Source organism: Castor canadensis, chromosome 14 (genome assembly GCF_047511655.1).
Source record: "Castor canadensis chromosome 14, mCasCan1.hap1v2, whole genome shotgun sequence".
In the NCBI taxonomy this organism is placed as follows: domain Eukaryota; kingdom Metazoa; phylum Chordata; class Mammalia; order Rodentia; family Castoridae; genus Castor; species Castor canadensis.
This window is the reverse complement of record NC_133399.1, coordinates 9,309,740-9,334,571: the sequence shown is the minus strand read 5'-3', so window position 1 is coordinate 9,334,571 and position 24,832 is coordinate 9,309,740. Positions and strand designations below refer to the sequence as shown.

At 62.4% G+C, this 24,832-nt stretch overlaps 4 protein-coding genes across 22 annotated transcripts in view; 1 reads left to right on the top strand and 3 right to left on the bottom strand.

Moving 5' to 3' along the window:
• The first annotated feature begins 1,634 nt into the window (after positions 1–1,634).
• On the top strand, positions 1,635–10,193 carry Nr2f6 (nuclear receptor subfamily 2 group F member 6). The gene is made up of 4 exons (XM_020172923.2): positions 1,635–2,426; positions 5,677–5,771; positions 8,354–8,908; positions 9,531–10,193. Exons 1-4 carry the CDS (start codon positions 2,149–2,151, stop codon positions 9,803–9,805), a joined length of 1,203 nt encoding a protein of 400 aa, XP_020028512.1. The 5' UTR covers positions 1,635–2,148; the 3' UTR covers positions 9,806–10,193.
• Positions 10,194–10,598: 405 nt separating this feature from the next.
• On the bottom strand, positions 10,599–13,648 carry Ocel1 (occludin/ELL domain containing 1). The gene is made up of 7 exons (XM_020172745.2): positions 13,561–13,648; positions 12,559–12,737; positions 12,047–12,232; positions 11,756–11,955; positions 11,408–11,573; positions 11,173–11,226; positions 10,599–10,974 (listed from the first exon to the last, which is right to left on the bottom strand). The coding sequence occupies exons 1-7, from the start codon at positions 13,646–13,648 to the stop codon at positions 10,852–10,854; spliced, it is 996 nt and encodes a 331-aa protein (XP_020028334.2). The 3' UTR covers positions 10,599–10,851.
• Positions 13,649–13,791: 143 nt separating this feature from the next.
• Use1 (unconventional SNARE in the ER 1) lies at positions 13,792–16,579 on the bottom strand. The gene is made up of 8 exons (XM_020172580.2): positions 16,397–16,579; positions 15,754–15,803; positions 15,568–15,646; positions 15,330–15,482; positions 14,965–14,977; positions 14,557–14,584; positions 14,206–14,380; positions 13,792–13,990 (listed from the first exon to the last, which is right to left on the bottom strand). The coding sequence occupies exons 1-8, from the start codon at positions 16,496–16,498 to the stop codon at positions 13,808–13,810; spliced, it is 783 nt and encodes a 260-aa protein (XP_020028169.2). The 5' UTR covers positions 16,499–16,579; the 3' UTR covers positions 13,792–13,807.
• A 2,238-nt stretch (positions 16,580–18,817) lies between these two features.
• Myo9b (myosin IXB) overlaps positions 18,818–24,832 on the bottom strand; it is a 94,556-nt gene continuing 88,541 nt past the window's right edge. For 10 of the 19 annotated variants that reach the window (XM_074053334.1, XM_074053336.1, XM_074053342.1 and 7 more), the window contains 10 exons: positions 24,166–24,239; positions 23,525–23,717; positions 23,308–23,436; positions 22,995–23,100; positions 22,642–22,773; positions 21,560–21,683; positions 21,194–21,241; positions 20,721–20,867; positions 20,264–20,387; positions 18,818–20,150 (listed from right to left, as the gene is read on the bottom strand). In XM_074053334.1, the coding sequence (XP_073909435.1) occupies positions 19,735–20,150; positions 20,264–20,387; positions 20,721–20,867; positions 21,194–21,241; positions 21,560–21,683; positions 22,642–22,773; positions 22,995–23,100; positions 23,308–23,436; positions 23,525–23,717; positions 24,166–24,239 (1,493 nt within the window). In that variant the 3' untranslated portion in view covers positions 18,818–19,734. Of the gene's footprint in view, positions 20,151–20,251; positions 20,388–20,720; positions 20,868–21,193; positions 21,242–21,559; positions 21,684–22,641; positions 22,774–22,994; positions 23,101–23,307; positions 23,437–23,524; positions 23,718–24,165; positions 24,240–24,832 lie in introns of all 19 variants that reach the window. The other 9 variants (XM_074053338.1, XM_074053339.1, XM_074053351.1 and 6 more) reach the window with 4 other exon arrangements.

The following is a 24,832-nucleotide window of genomic DNA, read 5'->3' as shown; positions in this document are numbered from 1 at the left end:
AGATCTAACGCTAGTCCCTCCTGCTTTCTGTATTCACTAAGTCTTTTCACGTCACAGACCCTTCCTGGGAGGTCCAGAGGCCCAGGCAGGGCTCGTGTACCAGGCTGAAGACCCCTCAACCTCAATTTCCCGTTTCTCCTTAACGGTTGCGTAATCAAGCATGTATCTCCCCAGGCCCAGGTCTCACCTGTGGGGAGGGAGGCTTTCCTTTTTCGCAGGACCCCCCCCTTACTGATCGGGGAGGCAGAAGAGCACGTGGGGGCAGAGGACACTGTTGTCCTGCCTGCCGCTCTCACAGACCCAGCCACGTGCCCTGGCGTCCACTCTGGGCCCAGGGCTGGGCAGCAGGACCTGCTGGACTCAAGAGGTGAAAGGTCACTTCAGGAAGGACTTCTCCAGCCGGTTAAACGTTAACAGGCAGTACAGCGCAGGTTCAGGCTTGCATGCAAAGGGTGCTTAATAAATGCTGGTGGAGCCAGGGTCTGGCGGAGAGGGCGGGGGACTGGAGAGACATCTGCAGTCCAGCCGGCCGCCGGGCCGAGCCCTTCCCTTAGAGCCCAGAAAGCAGAGGAAATGAAGAGGGGAAAGGGACAGTCCCCAGCAGGGGTGGCGGGCATTCCTGCCACCTCCAGCCACTTTGCAGAGCTGCCGGACGCCCTGCCCCCAGACGCCTGGGGAGGGGACCCCTAATCGCCAAGCCGGGCCAACCCGGCTCCGGCCGCAACCTCCCTTCCCCCTGGAGGCTGCAGGCACCAGGTGTCAACCCGAGCAGAGAAAGGGTGGAGTGGGGGTCGGCCGCGGCGACTTTCTGGAAGAGGAAACAAGGACAATCCATCATGCAACTGTGCAAAGAAATGCCCCAGGCGTGCGTGCATGCGTGCGTGTGCGTGTTGCGCAGGGGCGCGCCCCCGGGGTGGCAAATGGCCCCCCATTATTGCTTCTGCCGGGAATGCGTCGCGGGCGGGGGGGAGGTGGGGGGGGAGGCGGATCCGAGGGGCGCCACGAGGGCGGTGGAGCGACACGGCGTCCAAGGCCGGAGGTGGAGGGGAGGGACATCCCGGGGAGTTTCGGGGAAGGGCAGAGGGCAGCGGCGGCTGGCCCTGCAGGGGTTAAGCCTGGAGCGCGGCGAGGCAGGGCGGGGGCACCGCGGGGAAGGGAGTGAGGAGGGAGGGGGGACGGGGACGAGGACGCGGGCGGGGTGGGGGAGGGGGAGGGTCAGGCCCGGCGGCCCCGCGCTCCGCCTCCGCCCCTCCCCTCCCGCCGGCCGGGGCGCCGGGCGCCGCGCGCGGCCACCCATGCCCTTATAAGGGCGGCCGTCGCCCGGGCAACGAGCGCCCGCCCCCAGCCCGCGGCGCGCGCCCCTGCCCCCGCCCCCGCCCCCCGCCCGCCCCGCGGATGGAACGTTGTGTGTCAAACCGGCCGCAGCGCGAGGCCGGCGCGCGGGGTCGGCGGCGGCGGCGGCGGCGGCGGCGGCAGCGGCGAGAGCGAGGCTCGGGCCCAGGCGCAGGCCCAGGCCGGGCGGGCGCGGCCGCAGCGGGGGCGGCAGCTCGGGAGACGCCGGACCGCGGCCCTGCAGGCCCCGAGCGCCCGCGGCCGGCACCTGGGGGACACTCCGGAGGACCCGGGGGGGGGCGCGGCGACCGGCCCCGGCGCGCGCCCGCCGCCCCTCCCCCTCGCCACGGGCGGCCGCGCAACTTGCGGCCAAACTTTCCCCCCGGCCTCCCGCGCTCCGATGGCGACCCGCTAAGTTGGCCACAGCCCGGGGCCCAGGCGCGGCCAGGCCACAGGGCGCCCCCTGCGCAGCCCGGGCCGGGCCATGGCCCGCGCGCCCTTCCCGGGGCCCCAGGGCGGCGGGGCGCGACACCTCGGGGTCCCCGGCCCACGCCTCTAGCGCGGCCCCCCCACCCCCACCCCCGGGGCCCGCGCACGCGTGGGAAAGTTGGCCTGGAACCGGCCCGACCAGTTCCGCCCGGGCGCGCGGACCGGCCGCAGGAAGTTGCTGCAAAACTTTTTTGGGGGGTGCAGCCCGTGCCCCCCTCCGCGAGCCGGGCCCGGATGCGCGCCGGGTAGGGGTCCCCCGGGCCCAGAGGGGCGCCCGAAGGGAGGCGCCGCGAGGAGGGGGCGCCCCGGCCCCGCTGCCCTGGGGCTATGGCCATGGTGACCGGCGGCTGGGGCGGCCCCGGCGGCGACACGAACGGCGTGGACAAGGCGGGCGGCTACCCGCGCGCGGCCGAAGACGACTCGGCCTCGCCCCCCGGCGCCGCCAGCGATGCGGAGCCCGGCGACGAGGAGCGGCCGGGGCTGCAGGTGGACTGCGTGGTGTGCGGGGACAAGTCGAGCGGCAAGCATTACGGCGTCTTCACCTGCGAGGGCTGCAAGAGCTTCTTCAAGCGGAGCATCCGCCGCAACCTGAGCTACACCTGCCGGTGAGTCCCCTCCGCCACCGCGCCACCGGCCCCGGACCTGCTCGGTCACCTTGGGCCTGGCGCTGACCTTCCCCGGCCTCCCCTCCACCCAACCCCCCCCCTCGTGGCTGGTGGCTCGAGGCCCGGGCCGCCTCTCTCCACCGCGCTCCTGGGATCATGTATACAGTTGGCGCTGCATCCATGCATGTCCCCGGTCCCCCCAAACCCCCCATCAGGTGGTCCCTGGCGGCTTCCGCCCAGGTGGCTTGCTCTGCCTCTCTTTTTTCCCTGGGGAGGGGTCATCGCCGCGGCAGGGAGGCCTGGGGGAAGGGGTGCTGTCAGGAGTGGGACCCCAGCCCCAGCCCCACCCCCCCTTTCTCGGTGATCGGACGCTGCGGGGATTCCCGCGGGAATCGAACGTGGAACTTGGACCCGGGAGCTCGCAGCGGCCAGGGGCCATTGTCTGCGGCCGCGCGGATCGATACGGCGCGCCCTTGGGGTCAAATATCACTTCCAAAGTCGCCCTGGCGACCGCGGCAGCTGGAGCAGGCTGGGGTGGCACGGGGTGGTCTCCTTCGCCTAAGGGGCTCCGCTGTAGAGGGACAGCTGGGCCGGCCCATCGCGGGGGGGGGGCAGCTCCTGGGCGCACCCTGGCCTTTAGGTCACCGGAAATCGCCACTGGAGGACCTGCAAGGCCACCGGAATTGACCGCACCCCCCCCACACACCCAGGGGCGGTGCAGACCCGGGCCTCCCGGACAAGCCTTTTAAACTTTCGGGGTGGCGCTGAAACGGCTCGGGAGTGAGTGCTGTCATGGAGGAACCCCACCCTGGCCCAGTTTAAAGGACCCCTCCGGCAGGGCGTGGCCCTGCTAGCTGTTCTGATTGGTGTTGGGGACAGAAAGTCCCCCAGGAAAAAGGGTGTGTGTCCAGCCCAGGGGAGCCTGAGTGTCCTTTGCACCCCTGGACGTGGTCCTGCTGTGTACCCAGAAACAGGCAGTGGCCTGTGCAGAGTCGATAGAGATGGTCCCATCTCCCAGATGCCCAAAACTGAGCTCCAGGATGTCCTGACATCTGCCCCACGTGTCGCATCAAGGGACCCTGTCCCAAGGTGGGGCTGAGCAAAGGAGTCCTTTCAGTTAGGGTCTCTGCTTCCAGAGCTGGACGGAGGGCTTGGTGGTCAAAGGCCACAGACACCTGGGGCTGGACTTTGGCCCCAGGTCAGGGCCACTTGGGTGGCCATTTGTGGCAGAGCTGGCATGTTTCTTCCTCCAGCGCTAACTGGGCCACCAGACTTTGGCCTCATTTTTGCTGCCAGAATCAGTGCTTGCTCTCTGACTGGGTCTTTGGGGAGGGCAAAAGAGAGGCCTAGGCAGTTTGAGGGTCCCAGGTGTTCCCTGAGGGTGGGGTCAGGGATCACAAAGAGGGAGGGGGTGTTTGGTGCTGGTAGGTTTTTCAGATCTGAGTTGTGTGACCTTGAGCTGTGTGACCAAGTGAGGTCACCATGCCTCTCTGAGCCTCTGACTGGTTCAGCAGTCTTCCTGGGGTTCAGCCTGGGTGGCCTGATGGCATACCCCAACCCCAAGCTGAGCTCCCCTTTTCAACCCCAGCCTGTGGGGTCTGGGTTCCCGGGGAGGGAGCAAGGGGCTCGGCTTAGGGGTCACAGGGCTGCCTGGAGGGGACCACATGAGCTGGGGCCTCGAAGCACCAGGGCTTAGCCCGCAGAAGAGGGCAAAAGGCACTTTTCAGTGTGGCCTGGGGAGGTGTGTAGTGGCAGACTGGGGGACCTGGGCTGTGGGGTAGGTCTGCCCAGGCGCAGAAGTGGCTCTGTGCCTGGATTGAGGGCAGTAGGGAGCCATGAAGGGTGAGCGAGCAGCGGAGGGCTGAGGTCAGATTGGACTGCAACGCCAGTCCCTATGTCACACACGCCTGCAGACCCAGCTACCCCGGAGGCTGAGGCAGGAGCGCATCATTTGAGACCCCATCTCAAACCAAAACAAAACTTAATCTTAGCTACTTGGGAGGCTGAGGTCAGTGGGATTGCAGTTTGAGGCCAGCCTGGGCAAATAGTTGGTGAGACTCCATCTCCAAAAAATAACTGCAATGAAAAGGACGGGAGGTGTGGTTCAAGCTGTGGACACCAGTCTGCTTCTTTGCCCTGAGTCCCTCAAAAACAGAAAACAGAAACAACAAAAACACACCTGGTGCTGGAGGCCAAAAGGAGCCTGAATTCAGCCACAGGTTTTGGCAGAGCCTAAGCTGTTTGGGTGAGATAGCAGGAAGAACTTACCATTTTCCTGTCGGGGGCGACAGATCTGTCCCAGTTCCACAGCTGGGGAAGTTGAGGCAGAAACAATGGGTCCTCTGAGGTCCAGGGGCCTGAATGAAGTGGGGGCTGCCCGCCAGTCTGCCTGTGCCACGCCTGGTGGGTTCCACCCCGCTGCCCCGGCCCTCCCTCCGCCCGGCTGCGGGCTTTGTTCCGGTTCTGCCTGAGCGTCCTCGCCCCGGCCAGGCCCCTTCCCGGCTGCTGCGGGACCCCGTGGTCGGAGGCCTCAGCCTTGCTGTCCTAGCCTGGCTCCTTGTCCTCGGTGGCAGGAGGGGGTCACTGGCAGGGGACACTTGAATACAAGGGGCTGGGCAGGGAGCTCACTGCCTCCCAGGGCCACCTGGCCTGTCCCTGGAAGGAACAGCAGCGACCCTCAAGGGCTGAGTAGAGCAAGCTTCTGGGACCGGACTGGGGTTCAGTGGTCTTCCCCGGGTGTCCGTGTGTGGGGGGTGTGGGGCCTCCAAAGGAGGCAGGAGCTCCCTGTTCATTCAGTCGTTCACACCATAGGCTAGAATACAGTGTTCTGTTCTATGTAGACAACTGGTACTCGGCCTGACAGTGACCATTTTTTTTGCAGTACTGAAGTTTGAACTTGGGCCTCATGCTTGCTAGACAGGTGTTCTACCACTTGAGCCACTCCATCAGCCTGGAGTTCTCCTTATTTTTGCATTTTAAACCTTTTGCTTTCACTGTACCCTTTCCCAGAAATGGCTTTTCCATTCCCATCCCCTCCAACCCCTGCCCGAGAACTCCTATTCATCCTTCAAAACCCAGTTCCCAAGTGCACGTCTTAATATGTGCACCTTCCCATGGACTCCGTTCATCCATCAACACCCACCCCACACCCCGTTTCGGGTGACCTCTCCAATCCAGGGAGCTCTCACAGGGTGGATCAGGGAGGAGGACATGGGTGTCACAGGAAACCCTGGTCTCTGCATGCCCACAGGTCAAACCGTGACTGCCAGATTGACCAGCATCACCGGAACCAGTGCCAGTACTGTCGCCTGAAGAAGTGCTTCCGGGTGGGCATGCGGAAGGAGGGTAAGTGCTGCAGGGGGCAGCCGGCTCTGGGGTCTGGAGGCCGGGGGCGGGGTCTGGCGCCTGTAACCTCATTACCACTGATCCCCTGATCCCTTGGGCCTCCGCCTGGCCGCGGGCTGCAGAAATCCAATTAGGTTCTGCTGGCTGCCGTGGGTGGGGCCCGGGAAGCAAGGAGTTGGCTGTGTGACGTGGGCCCACCTGGGGACTTTCCCCAGCACCCCGTTCCCCCCTGGCCTCAGAGGCCAGCTCTCCAGCCCTGACACCTTTGTGACCGCCTGGTCTCTTTCTGAACAAGGATATATGCATTTCGTTTGATGTCCCTACCTTCCACCCTCCACCCTTCACCCTTCACCGCCCGCGTTGTTTGCACAAGGCAGGGACTTGGCCAGATGAAGGCAAAAGGCCGCTTCCCTCTCTCCTGACCTGGGTGCCAGGAGCCAGAGGGAGGCCCAGCCTCCTGTCCCTGCCCAGGGGACAGGGTGGACAGACATTGCTGGGCAGCTGCGCCTAGGATTCCGACAACTAGCCTAGACTTCACGAGGAGCCTAGGGCTGTCCATGTGGAGCCCTGGGGTTGGGAGCCAAATTCAGCTGACTGGGTGGCAGCTCCTGTGTTAGGCTCTGCCTGGCAGTTCTTACTAGCATCTACCCTGAGTCTCCTCTGATTTAAAGTTGTCTTTTTCAGTACTGGAGTTTGATCTCAGGGCGTTCACTTTGAGCCACTCCACCAGCCCTTTTTTATGTTGGGTATTTTCCAGATAGGGTCTTGAGCACTGTTTGCCCAGGCTGGCTTTGAACTTCAGTCCTCCCGATCAGCTAGGATTACAGGAGTCAGCCACAGTGCCCAGCTAAAGTTGGCTTCTTCTTGAAGAGCCTCAGTGGGAGAAGCTGGGAAAGGCTGTTCCTTTTTCTTAAAACTGTTTGAGAGCCAGGCAGGCTGAGGCAGAAGGATCATGAGTTCAAGGCCAACCTGGGCTACTGACTCAAAAACAAAAAATCTCTTTAATTACTTTCTTTGGTCCCTTCAAATTTGAGGGTGTCTGTCTTGTCCCTGCCCTCCTTGTCCGTATGACTAAAAATCCTGAGGTACGTCAGAGCTCCAAAGGCTCAGGGTTGGAGCTTTTCAAAATCACAATTTATGATCCAAATCACAGCCCTGTCTCAGGACCTTTGCACGGCCTTTCCCTCTGCCCAGGCTGATCTCCCTACACATCTTGGCATGGCTTCCTCCTGTGTCCCCAAGGTTTGCTCAAACATGGCCTTCTAAGAGGGCACCCCCCCTTTATTTCTGTCTTGCTCACTGGCACATCCCCTGCCCACCTAGTCGAGGGCCTGGAACACAGTACGTGCTCACTCAACGTTCTCAGTGTGACTTACGCTCCATCTAGCCCTGCCCATGTGGCAGGCACTATTCCAAGCAAGTTACGAAGAACCTCACTTGATTCAGTGATAGGGTCATTGTCACCTGCTTTTTCAGATGAAGAATTAGGCACAGAGGGGAGGTCAGTGAGGCCATGTGCCAGGATCACAGAGCAGTAGGGCTGTGGCCGGGGTTTGAACTCCCAGGGTGGGGACTGAATGAAGAGGAGGGGGAAGAGCTGGGGTCAGGGGAGTTTGGGGACGAGTTTGGGGAACACAAGTGCAAAAGCCCTGAGGTAGGAATGTGCCTGGAGGAATGGGAAGGGCAGGTTTTACAGCCTAGGAAGGAAAAGGGGTCAGGAGAAAGCCTCCAGGAGGGCCGGGGGACACTTTTTTGGGGCCTGGTCCAGTTTCTCCCACTTGGACAGGCAGGCTCCACCCCACACTTCGGCTTCTCTGTGAGCCCCTGCTTCCTCTGCGCTGTTGGCTCCAGGCCGGGGTGACCTGGAGTTCACGCAGGTGATGAGACTCAGCCTGCTGCTTGCTCATTAAAGATCGTTCATTCGTTTCTGCCTGGCACCCGACCAGCCGCCCCCTCCAGACCTGCAGGCAGCCAACCCTCTGCCCTCCTGCCTCGGTGCCTCTTCCACCCCTCGCCCCAGTCATGGCGGCAGTGGGTCCTCCTCCCTTAATGGGCAGGGCTAGTGGGCACCCTGTTGTTTATGGGGGACCTATTGCCATGGATCCCGCTCCCAGCACTGGGGAGCAGAAGCCAAGACCCGCCCTGGGGGGACATGAGTGGTGTGGCGGGGAGCTGGAAACAGGATTCTAGCTCCGTAGACAGGAGCCCCGTGGGACTGGTGGGTACCTGTCACTCGCCTTGGAAACCAGGTTGGACAGGGGCGCCAAGCCCTCCTTGGCTCAGCCCAGGATTGTCAGATGGGGACATGGTTGACAGGTGCAGCCTCCAGGGCCGCCAGGGAGAGGGTGTTTCAGCCAGTGTCCTGAACTCAGGGGAGATTGTCCCCTGGGCCCCCAGCCTCCGGGAGGGTGGGGACAGTGGGGCACGCAAGCTCGGGCCTCCACCCACCCAGCCGTGCGCGCACTGGGGCGGGGATAGGCCTTGGAGGAGAGGAGAGGAGCCGAGTGACGATCTGCGCACTTTTGTCTCCCCTCCCTCTCTTCCCTCTTCCTGTCCCCACCTGTCCCCTGTCCCCCCCGCAGCGGTGCAGCGCGGCCGCATCCCGCACTCGCTGCCGGGCGCCGTGGCCGCGTCAGGCAGCCCCCCGGGCTCGGCGCTGGCGGCGGCGGGCGACCTGTTCCCGGGGACACCGGTGTCCGAGCTGATCGCGCAGCTGCTGCGCGCCGAGCCCTACCCCGCGGCGGCCGGGCGCTTCGGTGCGGGCGGCGGCGCGGCGGGCGCCGTGCTGGGCATCGACAACGTGTGCGAGCTGGCGGCGCGGCTGCTCTTCAGCACGGTGGAGTGGGCGCGCCACGCGCCCTTCTTCCCCGAGCTGCCGGTGGCCGACCAGGTGGCGCTGCTGCGCCTCAGCTGGAGCGAGCTGTTCGTGCTGAACGCCGCGCAGGCCGCGCTGCCCCTGCACACGGCGCCGCTGCTGGCCGCCGCCGGCCTGCACGCCGCGCCCATGGCCGCCGAGCGCGCCGTGGCCTTCATGGACCAGGTGCGCGCCTTCCAGGAGCAGGTGGACAAGCTGGGCCGCCTGCAGGTGGACTCGGCCGAGTACGGCTGCCTCAAGGCCATCGCGCTCTTCACGCCCGGTGAGCTGCTGGGGGCTGGGGGGACGGGACGGGGAGCCCCATGCGGGACAGCGGGGCAGTCGCTGGTGCAGGCAGTACGACACCTGGACCTCCGTTGCCCCCAGTTCCAGGACACCCCCCCACCCTATCCCCCGGCCTCATCTAAAGTGCTCTGTGACGAGCACTGATAGGCAGGTGGAGAGGGACGCCGGGGACATCCCTGTCCCCGCCTGGCGACCCCACCCACTGCCTGATCCCTGGGCCCAAGGACCTGTTGTTACCCAGGATCTCCAGGGTAGTCTCAGGGTTGCTATGGCCGGCTGCAGCTGGTGGGGGCGTGGTTTGGGGCTCCGCCCACAGGGCGGGGCGGTGTGACTGAGGCTCCGCCCCTGTGCCGCCCTCAAGTCATCACCGGGCAGCTGGGGCCTGCCGTATTCCTGAGACTGGCGGCGCGCTCGTTCTGCCCCTGAGTCTCCCCAGTCTCCCCTGGGGGTTCCTTAGCGCCCCCCCGCAAGGCTTCAGAGCACTTCAGTATCCGGGAGGGTGGGCACTGCCTTAGATAAGCCCCATTTCTGCCCCGTGTCCCACCTGCGGGCCCGTGCCCTCCTGCCACCCGCGTGTGACCATGGCCCCCTGCCCCCAGATGCCTGCGGCCTCTCGGACCCGGCGCACGTGGAGAGCCTGCAGGAGAAGGCGCAGGTGGCGCTCACCGAGTACGTGCGGGCGCAGTACCCGTCCCAGCCGCAGCGCTTCGGCCGCCTGCTGCTGCGCCTGCCCGCCCTGCGCGCCGTGCCCGCCTCGCTCATCTCCCAGCTGTTCTTCATGCGCCTGGTGGGCAAGACGCCCATCGAGACGCTCATCCGCGACATGCTGCTGTCCGGCAGCACCTTCAGCTGGCCCTACGGCTCGGGCCAGTGACGGCGGCGCCCCGCACGCAGACCTCAAGGGACCGGGCGCACCCCAGCACTGGCTTCTCTCCCGAGGGACACTACCCCTTTTTAAGACTGACATGTTTGTCTTTCTGTTTTTAAATGATCATGAAACCAAAAAGACTGATCCTCCAGGCCGCAGCCTCCTCCTTCCCCTGAGGCCCTGGCCAGGGTGGGGTGAGGGGCCGCCCTGTCCCCCAGCGCCTCAGGCAGGAGCTGGGGGACAGTGAGGTGGCTTCCCTGGCTGATGGACCTGAGAGGCTGCTGCAGCCGGGCAGGCGGAGCAGGGCCAGGCTGGGCCTCTGCCCTTCTGATCCGTGCTGGATACTGCGTGACAAGTGAATCAAGGCCAATAATAAAAAACGTTTCCTACCTGCGCGGCCTTGGCTTTTTGCAGTGCTAGGGAGATCCGAGGACCGGGTCCTGCTGAGCAACAGCACTGCCAGTGGGCCCCACCCCCAGCCCCGCACTACCTTCAGTTTTTGTTTTGGGTAGGGCTGGGGTTTGAACTCAGGGCTTCGTGCTTGCAAAGCAGGTGCTCTACCTCTCGAGCCACCCCTCCAGTCCATTTTGGAGATGACGGGGGTCTCATGAACTAGCTGCACAGGCTGACCTCTAACCTCCACCCTCCCAATCTCAGCCTCCCAAGTAGCTAGGATTAAGCTTGGTTACGCTCTGGGCACTCCCTTTGAAGCTCATTCCCTTCTCCCCCTGCCCCCTGGGCTGGAAGATGGAAGAAGGCTTTTTGATGACAAGTGAAATCAGGGTGTGCTGCAGCTGCATACAGTAGGGGTTTAATGCATGTTTATTTTGCTGGGATGGAGAAGAAGGCCCACTTCCCTTGGAAGGACTGAGATCCGGTGTCTCCATGGAGTCAGGGCTGGGGGCCCAGGGGACTCCGGGGAGGGCTGCCTGGAGGATGCACCATCAGTGCTGAACCACAGGACATGTCGTCCGCAAATCTTGAGGCTCCTCGAGGCAGGGTGAAGAGCAAGGAAGGGCAGGGGCCGGTGTCCTGCTGCCTCTCCAGCAGACTCAGAAGTACACGGAGCCCTCGCTGTCCCCTTGGTCATCGAATTTCTGGATTTGGGTCTTGAGGTGCCTCAGTTTGCCCTTTAGGTAGCGATAGCGAGCCTGCTTATCCAGGAAGCTAGGGTCCTGGGAGGGCGAGAGCCAGGGAAGTCCTTACAGCAGTCTAGCCTGTGGCCCACGAGCTGTTCAGTCCTTTGCTCTTTCCTCTCTAAGCCCCGCTTTCTCTCCTTGAAGCTTATGTGAGTCAGGGCACAAGCGTCCCAGCCCCATGGCAACGTCAGGGGTGCAAAGACCAAGTCGTGGGACCCACAAGCCCCAGCTCACCGTCTGTTTCTTCTCCAACTCTCTCCAGACACGGGCTGCAACCTGGGCCTCCTTCTGCAAGGAAGGAGGAGGAAGGGGCTCAGTAGAGTGGGATGGAAGGAGGGGGAAACAGGCTCAGATGGACAAAGTGACCCTCCCAGGGAGGACCTTGAGGACTGGCCTTGTCCCAGAGATTTGAACCCAGTGGGTGTCCCCATAAGGGCTGTGGGGTGCAGGGTCCGTGCCTGATGCTGACCTGGCTCCGGGGTGGGGGCAGGGACCTCAACAGGGCCTCCAGCTGCTGCAGCTTGGCCTGCGTGGACCCCACTTCTTGCTGCAGCTCCAAGAACTCTCCATACTGGTCCTGGAACACTGCAACATAGCAGCTCCGGCCCCTCTCACTGCTCAACGGTGGGTACTTGCTGTGGGTTGAGGGGAGTCAGACAGTGTGGGTGCAAGGAACCCCACCTGCACGCGGGTGCTCCCAACTCAAAAAGGCTCTTTTTTTTTTTTATTTAGTAGGCTCTTACTCACCCGTCAAAGCCCCAGCCTCGATGCCCTTTCCCAGTTCCCAGGCATCAAGAACCACCTGGGGGACACTCACAGCTCATAGTCGGGCACTGGGTGGGGGCTGGGCACATGCCCCCCAGAGACGGCTCCAATAGGCTTCTTGATGCCCAAGAGGGGCAGGGAGGGCAGCTCGTCCTCAAATACAATCTTCCTAGGCCTCGCCGTGTGGGGTCCAGGCTGCGGCTGCAGCCGAGGGCGCTGGGTGCTGGACTTGTGGCCTCGAGGCACCAGTGGCTGCAGACACCGCAGGTATCACGGTTTTGGGGTGACAGGGGTGTCAGAAAGCTGCATCCTCTGCCTAGGACCCCGTTCCGGTCACACTCACCGGGGGTCCAGGGCCAGGCGGGCGGGTCTGCGGGCTCCCCCGGGAGCCACGGGTCCGAGGCGGCTCCCGGGTAGGCATCAGGCGCGGCGAGACGCCGCTCTGGGGTCCCCGGGGTCCGCGGGCCGGTGGGCGGGTCCTGCGCGGGGCGTCGCGGCCCGCGCGCGGCGGGCGTGGTCTGCGGGCGGCCTGCGGACACCCGAGGAGGGCGCGCCTGGAGGCGGGAACCGCCCCCCGCTCCGCCGCTATTTGCATACACGCACGCGGTTGGCCCACAGCGCGCCGCCCCCCCACGCCCCGCCCCTAGCTGCGTAACCCGGAAACGGGCCTATGCAAATAAGCCATGACATCACTGCGCAGCCCTGGGCGCGCTGGAGTTCACCCGGGCGCAGGCGGGTCGTCGCCCTCTGGAGCGGCAGGAGCCCCTGGTCACAGTCCCTGAGGAGGAGCCCCCGCTCCTCCCGGCACCTCCGCCCCGCCCGCGGGTCGCACGGACCGCTCCCGCTCGGTGTCACCTGTCCCAGCGTCCGGGGAAGCGCGCCTGGGTCCGCTGACGCAAAGGCACGCGAGTCCGGCTGTGCAGAAACTGCCGGCGGACCCTGAGTGGGCTGCTCGGGGGCGGGGCCTGACGCTGCGGGGGCGGGGCCTGGCTGGGCGTGAGCTGGAGCCACGGGGGCGGGGCCGGGTCTGACGACTGCGGGGGGTCGGGCTTAGCGCCACCTGTGAGACGCCGGTTCGAGTCCAACCCTGGCCCACTGTGGGTTTGGAGCCAGTGACTCACCCTCTCTGCCTCTGAAAAATGTGAACGTAACTTTATCTTTTCAGCAATCATACTTTAAATCGTTGCTGGGGGCATATTATAAAACCCAAGCAGTAGAAAACAATGGAAAATTTAAAAAAGGAACAAAGTGGAGAAAAAAAATAGAAAATGCAAGCAATAGAAAAGGCACACGGGACAGAAGTGACTGTCACAGAACCCTGTCCCCAAAGGGAGCAGTTAGCTGTGGCCTCTTGGAGAGATCCCCGTTCAACCACAACCAAATCTGCCTTTCCTCATTACAAAAAAATGTGTCCGTGCACGTAGCCGGGCCCCGAGTTCAAACCTCGGTACCACCCTGGTGCTAGGCCCACCTTTGGGCAAATCCCAGTAGAGGGTTGCCGGGCAGACGGACCTGTGGTTTTCTGAGACAGGGTCTCAATATGCAGTCCAGGCTGGCCTCTGCTCCTCATCCAAGTGCGGGGATTACAGGTGTGCATCACTGTGCCCGGCAGGACCTGTGTGTCCTGAGTGACCATCCTGTGGAGCCTGTACCACCTGTGCTCCGCCAGCAGAGACAGGATCCCCCATCAACCTGCAGCACCCACTCCCTCCACCCCTCCAGTGACGTCTCAGTTTACAGTTTGGCCTTAACTGGCGAGTGAATCACTTCTTTTTTGGGAAAGGGCCTCACTGTGTAGCTCAGGCTGGCCTGGAACTCACCATCCTCCCGCCTCTGCTTCTGGAGTGCTGGGATTACAGACGTGTGTCACACGCTTGTCTTCTTGTGGGGCTCTTGGGCCTGGCCTTGTCCCAGGTGGGGCAGATGCCAGGATGGAACGGGTCATGCTTGCTGTCACTGACCCCAAAGTCCCCCTTCACCCTCCCCCGCTCCTGGAGGCCCCCAAAGACCCTGCATCTTGTTCCCCACCTTGAGGGGGGAGATGGGCAGAGCGGTGGGAGGCGGGGGTTGGAGGTCAGAGGTCAGAGGTCGGAGGGCACAGGCTTTATTTGAGCTTGGGCATGACGCGTATGAAGAGAATCATGCTGATGAAGATGAAACAGACCACGATGAGCATGATCCACAGCAGCCAGTTGACCGACTTCTGTGCGTGCTGCTCCAGCCGCTCCGACTCCGTCTTCAGCTTCTCTAGGCTCTGGTCGGCCATCTTGAGTGAGTGTGACAGGGTCTGTGGGGAGGCGGGGAGGGAGGACTGGGGCTAAGTGCTGCCCATCCCTAGTGCCCTGGGGCAGGCCTGCATCTCCTGACCCTTGCTGCTGTGCCCTCTGCTCAGAATAACAAACTCCTACTCATCCAGCCAAGTCCCAGGCACAAAGCCCCGTCCTGGGAAGCTTCCTTGGATACCCTGAGGCAGAGGCTGGAGAAGTCCCACAGTCTGCCCACCTGGTTGTCCTTCTTGATGACGCTCTGGGCGGCCAGTGTGTTGGTCTTGAGGCTGCGGGCTAGGCCGAGCATCTCCTCGGCCAACTTTTCCTGGAGGTCCTGGTGTCGTTGTAGGACGAGGTCCAGCTCAGCTGCTGACTGCTTCTCGTCTGCCGGCCTGGACCCTGTCACCCCACTGACCCCACATGTGTGGGGGGAGCAGGAGAGAAAGAGCGACATGACACGTTCCTAAGTGGCTCCAGACGCGGCCTCCGCTGGGTGGCCTGGACCGTTGCAGTAGCCAGAAGCCCGCAGTGGCCGGAGTTTTGCCCAGCCTCCCCCCCCACTTCCCCCACAGTTCAGGACACTCACGTTCGCTTCCTCACGTCCAGCTCCAACTCTGGAAGCAAAACAGACCAAGCAGGAAGAAGGCTGGTTTTGTTTCCAGCCTCCTGACCTTTGCGTGTGCTGTGTCTGCCACCTGAATGCTGTTTGCTCATTTAGGCTGCTTCCTGGTGGGCTCCTCACCATGCTTCAAAGCCCTGGCTAGAATGCCCCTGTATAGAAGCCTTTCCCACCTTGTCTGGACTCTGTCCCAGCCTAGCGCTGGCCCTGTGGGCCAAGGTGCTCAGCAGGCCCCCTTCCCGGATCACTCCTTGTCCCAGCTCCCCCTTCAGACTGCTTTGGAGATGCTGGGCCAACATTGTCCCTGGATGGCAAAGTCCGTGGGAGCCAGGCTGGGCGTATGGGGTGCTGGTCAGTAGGGTCAGCTTGACTCACCTCTGGCAGAGTCCTACGGGAAGAAGGGAGAGGCCTGACGTCAGCCACCCTGTCCTGTCTCAAACCTGTCCTTTCTGTCCTCAGACCTTCCCATCCTCAGAGCCCTGGACCAGTCCTGGGACTGCCTTAGCTATCTTGCGACACGTGGCAAGTTGGGAGCCAAATCCTGCTCCGGGACCAACCCTGGAGCTTAAAGCACAAGTGGCTCAATTTTTGCCTTGAACCAAACTCCTATTCATCTAGCAAAGCCCCTTTAAGCCTTGGCTCAGGGCAGGGGCTTGTTGGGCCCTCTGGGCTCCCTGTGCCCGACAGCACTGCTCTGGCCGCCCCCAGGACCGTGCATTCCAGGGACAAGGGAGCCCTACCGTGCCCAGCAGCTCACTCCGCATCTCGCTGGTGTACCGAGCCCGTGACTGCAGATGTACGGTCTTGGTGGCGGGCACCCGCTCCCTGGCTGTGGTGGGCACGCGGCCAGGGGCCAGGAACTGGTTGGCGAGTGCCTTCTCTGAGGAGGAGGCCTGTGGGCAGGTGAGAAGATGTGTCACTGGAGGGACAGGTCCTGGGGACCCTGATGGGGGCCATGAAAGCAGCGTCCCCTCTCACCAGCTTCTCTGCCTGCAGCATCCCCTTGAGGAAATCCACCTTGCGGGAGTATTCGTTGATCACCTCCGAGGCCGGTTTGCTGTAAGGCAGCAAGGGGGAAGGAACACCTGCCCACTGTCCCCAGCTCGGGGACAGGTTCCCCCAAGGAATGGAGCCCGGGTGTCCCCACAGGACCTCTGCACTCACCTAGCTTGGGTTTTCAGCGCCTGCAGCATGTCCTCCAGGGCCCCCACGTACTGGGGAGGGAAAGTGGTGTCAGCCAGTTCACTGGGGTCAGCGGGGCGGGGCCAGTGTGGGAGAGGAGGCGGGGCCGGGATGGAGGGGCAGGTGGGAGGTGCCAAGGGGCGGGGCCAGCGCCAGGGAGGGGGTGGGGCGGCTGCCAGGACGAGGGGCGTGGTCAGGACGAAGGCGGGGCAGGCGGGAGGTGCCAGGATGGAGGCGGGGCCAAGGAGGGGGTGGGACCGCTGCTAGACAGAGGGGCGTGGCCAGAATGGAGGCGGGGTGGGACGGAGGAGCAAGCGTGAAGGGGGCGGGGCCAGTACTATGAAAAGGGGGCGTGGCCAGGACGGAAGCGACAAGTGTGAAGGGTCCAGGGCTAGAGCCAGCGCCATGGACGGGGCGGGACCACTGCAAGGAGGAGGAGGGGCGTGGCCAGGACGGAGGCGGGGTCGAAGGGAACCGCAGGTATAGGGGCGGGGGTTGCACGTAGACGTGGCCGAGCTGACCGGAAAGGGCGTGGCTAGGTAGCTGTTGGGACTGGAGAGGCCATCGACTCTACGGGCCACTCTCCGGGAGTTAGGCTGTCCACGGCATCGTGGAACCCTCTCACCTTCTCTAGGCGCCATTCTTCCGGGTCCCGCTTCTCCGCTGCCATTGCTTCGCAGCGGCACAGCAGCCTCACCAGGTTCAGCTCCAGTCTCGACGCCGCCATATGGCCAGTGGCTGATGCCTTTCCCCTTCCGCCGGCGCCATCTTAAAGGCGGGCGGAAGTACTTTCGTCTGGCTCCCTTCCGGGCGGATGTGCCTCACAACGTCCATGTAGGTCCATCTTTGATTCGGGCGGAAGTAACGTTTTGTGTAAAGGAGGGGCGCCAATCTGAACCGGTCCTGGGGACTGTCTGAGCTCTCCCGGAAGGGGTGCGAGGACCGAGTCCTTTACTGTAGGGCCTTTGTGCAACGCGCTCCTTGGTTATTCCGTTCCGCCTGCCCCACGCGTCTCCCTGCTTGGATTCTTCCCACATCCAGGCAACCTCCCCGCTTCAGGGGAGAAGCCCTGACCTGGGGTTCAGAGTACAAGACTTCCCCAGACCCTGGCTTTATCATGCGTCAGAGGGGCTCATCCGTACTTGGATGGCATAGGTTATGACTTCAGGTCCCAGCTGGCCTTGAGCCAATTTAGCTTTTTTGGGTTCGTTTCCTGGGAAACGCACAGTGCGAGCTAGCCATGGCAGTGAGAGCTGGGGCAGGGTCACCCCCAAATACCCAGGATCCCATGAAAAGACCCCAGCCCACCTAGGGCCCCAGTGGGGCCGTCACGAGGACCCACCTCAGCCTGGCATGCCGCTGTCGCCCCGCCCCCAGGTCACCCGAGTCCTGTTCACAGCGGGGGCCTCACGTCCTCCGAAGATACCACAGAGGGGACCAAACCCAGGGTACATGAAGCCGGCCTCTGCAGGCTGAGCGTGAGCCCATCTCTTCCCGGCTGCGTGGCCTGGGACAAGTCCCGGCTTTGCTACATCTGCAGTCTGCATTTGGGGTCTTCAGGGTCCACCCCATATTCCCCCAGTTCCCACAACTGATCCTAATGGCCCTGGTGAGGCCGGCTAGAAGTAGGAAAAGTTTGCCCAGGGGCAGCCCAGACCACCCTCACCTGGCCCGGGAACTGCCCGTGCCCCTCCCCACTCATTGATTATTGGATGGGAGTCACTGGTTCCTCCCTTCCCATAGGTCAGCAGAAGTTTTAAAAGCACCCAGAGAAGGGACGCATACCGTCCTGGCCTCCAGATTCCACGTGGGCTTCATCATTCTCCACTTCACATTTCCCCTGATTTTTAATAAACTCCACCTATGCACCCGTGTCCTGCCATGGACTCTTCCCAGCGGGACACACAGAATCTGGAAGTCTTCTGATCACAGACTTCAGCACCATTAACGCTGGCTCTTGGGGGCCCGTTAGATACTCCTCATTCAGGAGGATTTTTGTTTTGCAGTGCCGGGATCAAACCCAAAGCCGTGCGCATGCCCGGCCAGCGCTCCACCACGGAGCTGCGCCCCCAGTCTGAGCATCTCTTCTATGAAATGCCATGGAGCAGAGGTGTTTGGGATTTCAAGAGTTTTGCAGGTTTGGGATATTTGCATATGCGGTGGTCTTGGTGACTGAGCCCACATCTAAGTCTAAACTCAAAATTCATCGTTTTGTATGCGCCTTACACACAACCTGAGGGTAAAGATTTTTTTAAAATTTAAGTTTGGTGCTGGGGATGGATCCCATGCCTTGGGTATGAAGCCCAAACTTAAATCAGAAGGACCCACCAATTCCCTGGCTAGCAGGGCAGGAGTTAAGCAGTACTATGCAGTGCTATCAGAATTGTGTTGAGCTTTCTCAAGTTTCTTTTCTGTTTTGTTTTGTTTTGTTTGAGTGTGGTACTGAGATTTGAACTCAGGGCCTCACACTTGCTAGGCAGGGTGAGGCTATTGCTCAAGCCACTCCACCAGCCCGTTTTTGTGATGGGTTTGAGATAGGGTCTCATGAACTATTTGCCCATGGCTGGCTTTAAACCGAGATCCTCCTGATCTCTGCCTGCTGAGTAGCAAGGAGTATAGGTGTGAGCCACCAGTGCCCGGCTTCAGGTTTTGTTCTTTTTTGGGACTGGAGTTTCCACTCAGGAATTCACACTTGCAAAGCAGGCCCTCTGCCACACCTCCAGTCCATTTTGCTCTGGTTGTTTTGAAGATGAGGTCTTGTGGAGGGGCTGGCCTTGAACCATGATCCTCCTCCTGATCTCAGCCTCCCAGGTAGGTAGGTGTGGCCAGTGGCACCCAGCTGCACCTGTGTTTTGACCACAACCCCTCACACGAGGGTAGGTGTGGAAATTCCTACCGGCAGTGTCATGTCGGCACTCAAAGTTGAGTGTGCTGGGGCGTTTGTGTTCCTTACCTGAGTGTGAAGTCGGTGGAGTTCTGGAGGATCGAGCAGGGGCTCCCACACCAGGGGACCCCCAGCCAGCGTGAGCATGAACCGCACAGACACTTGTCAGGCACTTTCTCTTTATTTCACACCTCGTGTGGTGCAGCCATCGTCCCAGGCCTGTGGCCCTGTGTCCACAAGTCTGTTGAGTGGACGCAGCCTGAGAGGACAACCGCAGGCCGTTGCTGTGGCTCTGTAGAGATGAGAAGGCCTCATTCTCCCCGCCCTGCCTAGTGGCAGTGGTCCTGAGTCACCGACTCTGTCCTGTCACAGAGCACAGGCAGCGCGAGGGTGGGTCCTCCAGCCCCTGGCGTCCAGGCCCAGCAGACAGGTGTGTTGGCCACATTTTCAGGTCTCTCTGAGACGGAAGGCCGGTGCTGGCCTGGGGCGAGGGCCTGGCCTACGTGTTTCCCGTCCTGGCTCCAGGGAACAGCCTTGACTCCCAAGAACGGCTCCAGCAACTCCTGGAATGTACACTGGCCAGATGGCCGCCACCACCCGACACACGCATCGGGGACAGACGGGGTGGTCAGGTGCCCCACGAGTCCAAAACTGTCACGCAGGGTCCCTCCCTGCTGACCACCTGCTGAGTGGAGCCCAGCTCTGTGGCCTAGAGTGGCCTCTGCTGTGACCATCAGGTCCAGGTTACGAGGGAGACGCCCAGCGTTAACAGAAAAGTCTGAACATAGACATATAAAAAACGATTTGGTGTTCCATTAAGGCTGTTAAGACTTAAAGTTATGTAAACCACGTACAGAGAAACAGTTACATAAAACGTACAAAAGAGGAGGGGGCGACTGGGGCCTGGAGGCGAGGGGGCCCAGCCCCTGCCACCACTCCCTGGCTGACTCTGCGCGTGGAGCCGGGCCCACCTCTGGCCCTTCTTGGAGCATTTCATTCTGGACTTTTCTCAGGAAGCCCACCGCTAGCTCTGCAGCTCTGGCGCTGACCCGGGACACAGACTCTGTCCTGCGCGCCCCTCAGCCGTTAGCCTGGCTTGAGTTGGGGGGCAAGCGGTATGTCGGGGGATCCGAGTACCTCCGCTTGGCCCCAGGGGGCCGGTCATCTTCCTCCAGGGTTTCCAGGGCGTCCTGCCTGTGCAGGTCCATCCCAGGCGTGATGTACACGGAGTGTACCTGGTCCGGGCGGCGAGCAGGTGGCTCTCGGCGTCTCACGGGGACAGCAGCCTCCTGGACACCTGGCAGCCGGCCAGGCAGGTAGGACGGCAGGCCGGGCGGGAGCTTGATGTTGGCCGTCGGCATGATGGGGGTCCTCCGAGGGGTCTTCACTCTGACCGTGACGAAGGATGACGGCCTTCGTCGTGGAGGGGCGACCGCCGTGGGGAGGGGGCTCGGGGCGGGCGCGCTGGGGCAGGGGAGAGCAGGCACGGGGGGCCCTTTTGAGAGACAGATGCAGATTACTGCAGCTTCGGGTGGGCAGAGGGACCCTCGCCCTGGGGCCTGCTGGGGTGGACGGGAAGGAGAAAAGTGACGCTACCTTAATACTGACCTTCCGAGGCCCCCCGCCCGGCCCGCTCCTCCAGCAGGCTCTCGGTGCTGGCCGACGTCTCCGAGTCCAGGTTCTCTTCGTCCGAGCCCCTCGGGTCCAGCTCCGGCAGCCGGTAGGTGATGTCCTCCCTGGGGTGAAGGTCCAGTGTCCAAGGCCACTCCCACTGCGGGAGGCCATGTCACGGCAAGTGCAGAGCAAGCGGTGCTGCTCCTCAGGTCACCCCGTCTCCACCCTCCTCCCCCACTCCAGGGCCATTTAGTCTAAAGTGCCCTTGGGCCTCTGAGGGTCTGAGCACAGGGCCACGCTGCTGAGGGAGGCCTGGGCAGCTGGCTCAGTGCCGAGCCAGCCATGCGCTCCGGCCTCAGGGCCTTTGCTCGTGCTGTTCCCGAGATCAAGAGCAGGGGGATGGGCATGGGCCACAGGCAGGCAGCACGGAGGCAGAAGGGCAGGGGGGCACTTGCTTCTCCTCCTTGATGGACTGGATCCGCTCCATGAGGAGCTCCTTCTCCCGGTCCTCGTCACCGCCCACAGCCTCCTCCTCTGGCAGCACCTCCAGCTCCTCCAGGCTGCCGCCCTGGCTTGCCGGCGCCTTGGGGCTCTTGGCCTGGAACAAGGGGCAGAGGGTCTCACGGGGCCTCCGGGCGGGCGGGCGGGCGGGCGGGGGTCAGTGCCGGGCGAGGAGAGGGTGAGTGGGGCCGCTCAGGGGTTAGTTTTCTGTGGACCAGGGTTCTTAGGACTTTGGCAGGAATCCCGCAGGAACAGCGCGTCTGTCGCTCGGCGGGTTAGTGGTCCTCAGCACGAGGGTCAGCAGAGAGGGGCTGCCCCCAGCATGCACTTCCGGGAGGTTAGGACATGCTTGGCTATGCTACAAGAACCCCAGCGTGCACCGCACCGGGACCCATGCACCGCGGCCGCCGAGCGCGTACATACCAGGACCCCCTCATAGGGAGATGAAAACCCCAGTTTGAGAGGCCAAGGCTGGGGGAGAGACAACACAGGGTGAACAGACGGCCACGACTGCGGCACAGGCCTGCGCAGGACAGGGAGGCGGGCTATCGGGGATCTCAGGACCGCCCCCCCACAGGCCCCCACCACCGTGTGGCCACTGTTGCTAGGTGAGGCCCGGCTGGACCTTAAGTACCAAGAGGGCGGCAGGTCCGCTCTCCTGTCCCCTGAGAGGGACTGGTATCAGGCCGAGCGGGGACTGTGATCTTTGCCGTCTGCTGTGGGCATGAGACCCCAAGCCAGGCGGCAGCGGCGGCAGACCCCCGGAAGAGACCCGGCCCGTGCGCTCACAGCACTCTGGCGCAGGAGCGAGAGCCTGCGGAAGGCGATGCTCTCCGCCGCCTCCAGCTGGCTGATCTCCTCCATCTTCACCTTGTACTTCCTCATCTGCTCCTTGATGAGCAGCTCCACGCACCTGCGGACCCACGGGACGAGCTGGGGACAGGGCCAGGGCCCCACGCAGGCCGCCCACGCCGCTCCTAGCCGAGCCCGCTTCCCTCGCCGGGGCCGCCTTGTGTGGAGCAGCCGTCACCGGGCCGCTGGGACTGTCCCACCTCAGACTCGAGTGTGGGGTCCGGGCAGGCTCGGCTTGGCCCGACCCAGGGTCCCCGGAACATGAGGTCTGACCTGCACCCTGTCTGCCCACTGGTCAGTACCGGGGGGACTCGGCACGCAGTGGCCAGTACCAGGGGACTCAGTTCCGAGTAGTCAGTACTGGGACTGAGGAGGAAACAGGCTGGACAGAGAGGCAGGGCTCCTGCTATCAAGACCACGTAAGAGAAAAAGGACCAAAGAACGTGCTGGAAGGGACCGAGGCCAACCCGTACCCCACACCTCCTGGGGGCCCTGCTCCTCAGGAGCCATGAGCCTGGCTTGGGGACCTATGTGAGGCCTTCCTCTTGGGCCTTCTTCGTTGTCACCTAGGGTGACAGTGTGATTTTCCTAACTTAGAGCCAAAAACTAACCATCTGAGGGTTTTTTTTTTTTTGTATGTGTGTGTGGTACTGGGGCTTGAACTCAGGCCTCATCACAAAAACAAACAAAACCCCAAGAAGGTGGGGTGTGTGTGTCAACGGTGTCAAAGAAACCAAAGGAAGATCTATGCGCCCAAGGCTCAGACAGAACTCCGAGAGTTCTGGACTTTTCTTGATGCAGTCACACAATCACAGTGCAGACGCCACAGGGTTTCTAGAGGACTCTCTCTCTTGTTTTTGGTGGTACTGGGATTTGAACTTAGGATCCCACATTTGCTAGGCAGGTGCTCTAGCACTTGAACCGCTCCACCAGTCCTGGGCTCGTTTTGTCCCCGAGGTCCACAGTTGGGCACTGAGTGCGGTGTGTCTGGGTCGGGGACAGCTGCAGCCCGCACTCACGTGGTGATCTTGAGGACGTCCTTCATGCTGGTCAGCGGGTCCGAGTTGTCGGGGCAGCGCAGGAGGCAGGGTGCAAAGATGATAGCCAGCGCCCCGGGAGCCATGCGGTTGACATCCTCCAGCAGGGCCACCCTGTGTGGCCACAGACAGTTAGGGGGAAGCCACGCCAAGGTGGGGGAGGCAAGACTGGGGTTTAGAGGCTGCTGGGAACAGAGCACATCAGCCCAGAGTGGGAGGACACAGAGGACCCCAACTGGCCCTGAAGCCTGGTGGGCTTGGCCACCCCCTGGCTCCCCAACACTGGCTGTGGCCCGGGTGTCCTGCTGGGGCGAATGGAGGGCAGGGGCACTTGCTTGACCAGGTGGAAGATAAGCCGTTCCAGGGAGTTGTGGTTGGCCTCAGGCAGGTGCTCCAGGACCGCGTAGATGGCGGCCAGCTGCTCCTGCTTCTCAGGCAGCTCTAGGGAGGTGGAGACTGTCACCTCCATCGGCCCCCACAGAGCCACCCTTCCCTCCTGATGCCAGGGTGCAGGGAAGCTGCCCTTCGTGTGGGGCAAATGGCAGGAATGAAAGGAGGCCAGAGGAGACCCAGGTGCAACTGGCTGACCCGTCCCTTTGCCCTGGCTGTCGCCTAACTAGGGCCACCCCTGCTGCCTGCAGGGCTCACCGACGGCACGGAGGAAGTCGCCATACTGGGCGAAGGTCATGAGGGGCTCGGGCAGCTCCCGCAGCCACTGCTTCAGGACACCAGTGATGGCGTGGATGGGGAAGTCCTCCAGCTTCACCGCTGCAGGGTCTGTGGGGCAGGGGTGATGAGTGGTGCAGATGTCACAGATGGATGCTTGGTGGGGCCCAGCCCTGGGCCACCTGCCCACACAACCCACCTGTCTGCAGCGCCTGTCGCAGCTCCCGGGTCCGGTTGGCGGCGCCTGACTTGCGGTAGAGACCCTCGGTGTACAGGCCATGCATCTCCACATGTTCCAGGAGCTTCTCCAGCACAATGGGCACCGAGGCCTTGTCACTGGTCAGGCTGCCCACGCACACACCGAAGTGTCCAGGTTCTGCGCCTGGCTCAGCCTGTAGTGCAGGGGTCGGGGTCAGGCCCGAGCTCACGCCTCCCTCCTGGTCCCACAGGGCCACCTCTGTGGGCTCTGCCCTCCCTGCCTTCGTCCTCTCTTGCACAGCTGCTGGGTGTGCCTGGCTGGGGAGGTTAGCTCCATGGCCACTGGACAGGGGCTCCCTCCATGGGCTGGGTGCTTCTCCCCAGGGAGAATGCTCCTCACCCACATCCCCTCACTGGGACCCCTCCTTTAGCACAAAGCTGAGGGGCTTCCCTCTAGCTGGCACAGGACTCTCCCAGGAGGGACAAACAGGATTTAGAGGAGGGGTGTGAGATGCTGAGATGCACACCCAAGTCCAGCCCCTCCTGCCACCTTCCCGTCCACTCCTGTTCAACGCCACACCAGGTGCCTTGGAAAGTATGTTCTACAAAGTTCTAGAGAGTTCCAGGCTTGGGCACACTCACCTTCTTCCCGCTCATGTAGGAGCAGTAGCTCTGAATCTTGTGTACGCACTTCTTGTGGCAGGTCATCTTGCATACTGGGAGGTCGCAAGGTGGGGGATGTCAGAGGGTACACTGGAGACCCTGTGTACCTGGGGTCACCCACTCACCAATGCTACTTAACTTTTGGAGTGGTGGGAAGGGAAGTCAGGGCCTGTGCTTGCTTGGCAAGTGCTCTCCCACCAACTTACACCCCCAGCTCTCCCTACTTGGTAGAGCTGGGATGTGAACTTAGTGCTTTGAGCTTAGCTAGGCTGGTGCCCTACACTTGAGCCACAATCCCAGTCCCCACTGCCTTTTAAGATTACATGGCCCAAAATTGGATTCTCACGAGAAGATGCCATGTGGGCAGCTTTTCACAGCTGGCGATGTCAGTGGCTATAGACCCAGCCTGGCTACCAGGACAAAGAACAGGCTTTTGGGGGAACTGGGTTGTGGTCCTGCCAGAAAGTGGCCCTGGGGACTTGGTGCACGACAGTGGCATTTTTGTTTGTTCCAGTCACAGTGAACTCAGACTGACATCAAGCTGAGTTTTCTTGGAGAGAATGGGTGGGGGTACCCAGCTTTCTCCAGGCAAGGTGGCTGGCTTTGATCCTGAGCCCTCGTCTGGGGACAGTGATGACCAGGATGG

What these genes read in the sequence shown, in the direction of transcription:
- Ocel1 (XM_020172745.2), bottom strand. Translation starts at nt 13,648, where the DNA reads ATGACCCGTTCCATCCTGGCATCTGCCCCACCTGGGACAAGGCCAGGC. An exon ending in TTCCCCGGACGCTGGGACAG is followed by an intron (nt 12,233 to 12,558) that starts GTGACACCGAGC and finishes GGGTGTCCGCAG; the next exon opens with GCCGCCCGCAGACCACGCCC. An exon ending in TGCCCCCACCCCGGAGCCAG is followed by an intron (nt 11,227 to 11,407) that starts GTCAGCATCAGG and finishes CCTTCCTTGCAG; the next exon opens with AAGGAGGCCCAGGTTGCAGC.
- Use1 (XM_020172580.2), bottom strand. Translation starts at nt 16,498, where the DNA reads ATGGCGGCGTCGAGACTGGAGCTGAACCTGGTGAGGCTGCTGTGCCGC. An exon ending in AAGAATGGCGCCTAGAGAAG is followed by an intron (nt 15,804 to 16,396) that starts GTGAGAGGGTTC and finishes TTCCCTCCCCAG; the next exon opens with TACGTGGGGGCCCTGGAGGA. An exon ending in TCATCAAGAAGGACAACCAG is followed by an intron (nt 13,991 to 14,205) that starts GTGGGCAGACTG and finishes GCCTCCCCACAG; the next exon opens with ACCCTGTCACACTCACTCAA.
- Nr2f6 (XM_020172923.2), top strand. Translation starts at nt 2,149, where the DNA reads ATGGCCATGGTGACCGGCGGCTGGGGCGGCCCCGGCGGCGACACGAAC. An exon ending in AACCTGAGCTACACCTGCCG is followed by an intron (nt 2,427 to 5,676) that starts GTGAGTCCCCTC and finishes GCATGCCCACAG; the next exon opens with GTCAAACCGTGACTGCCAGA. An exon ending in CATCGCGCTCTTCACGCCCG is followed by an intron (nt 8,909 to 9,530) that starts GTGAGCTGCTGG and finishes CCCTGCCCCCAG; the next exon opens with ATGCCTGCGGCCTCTCGGAC.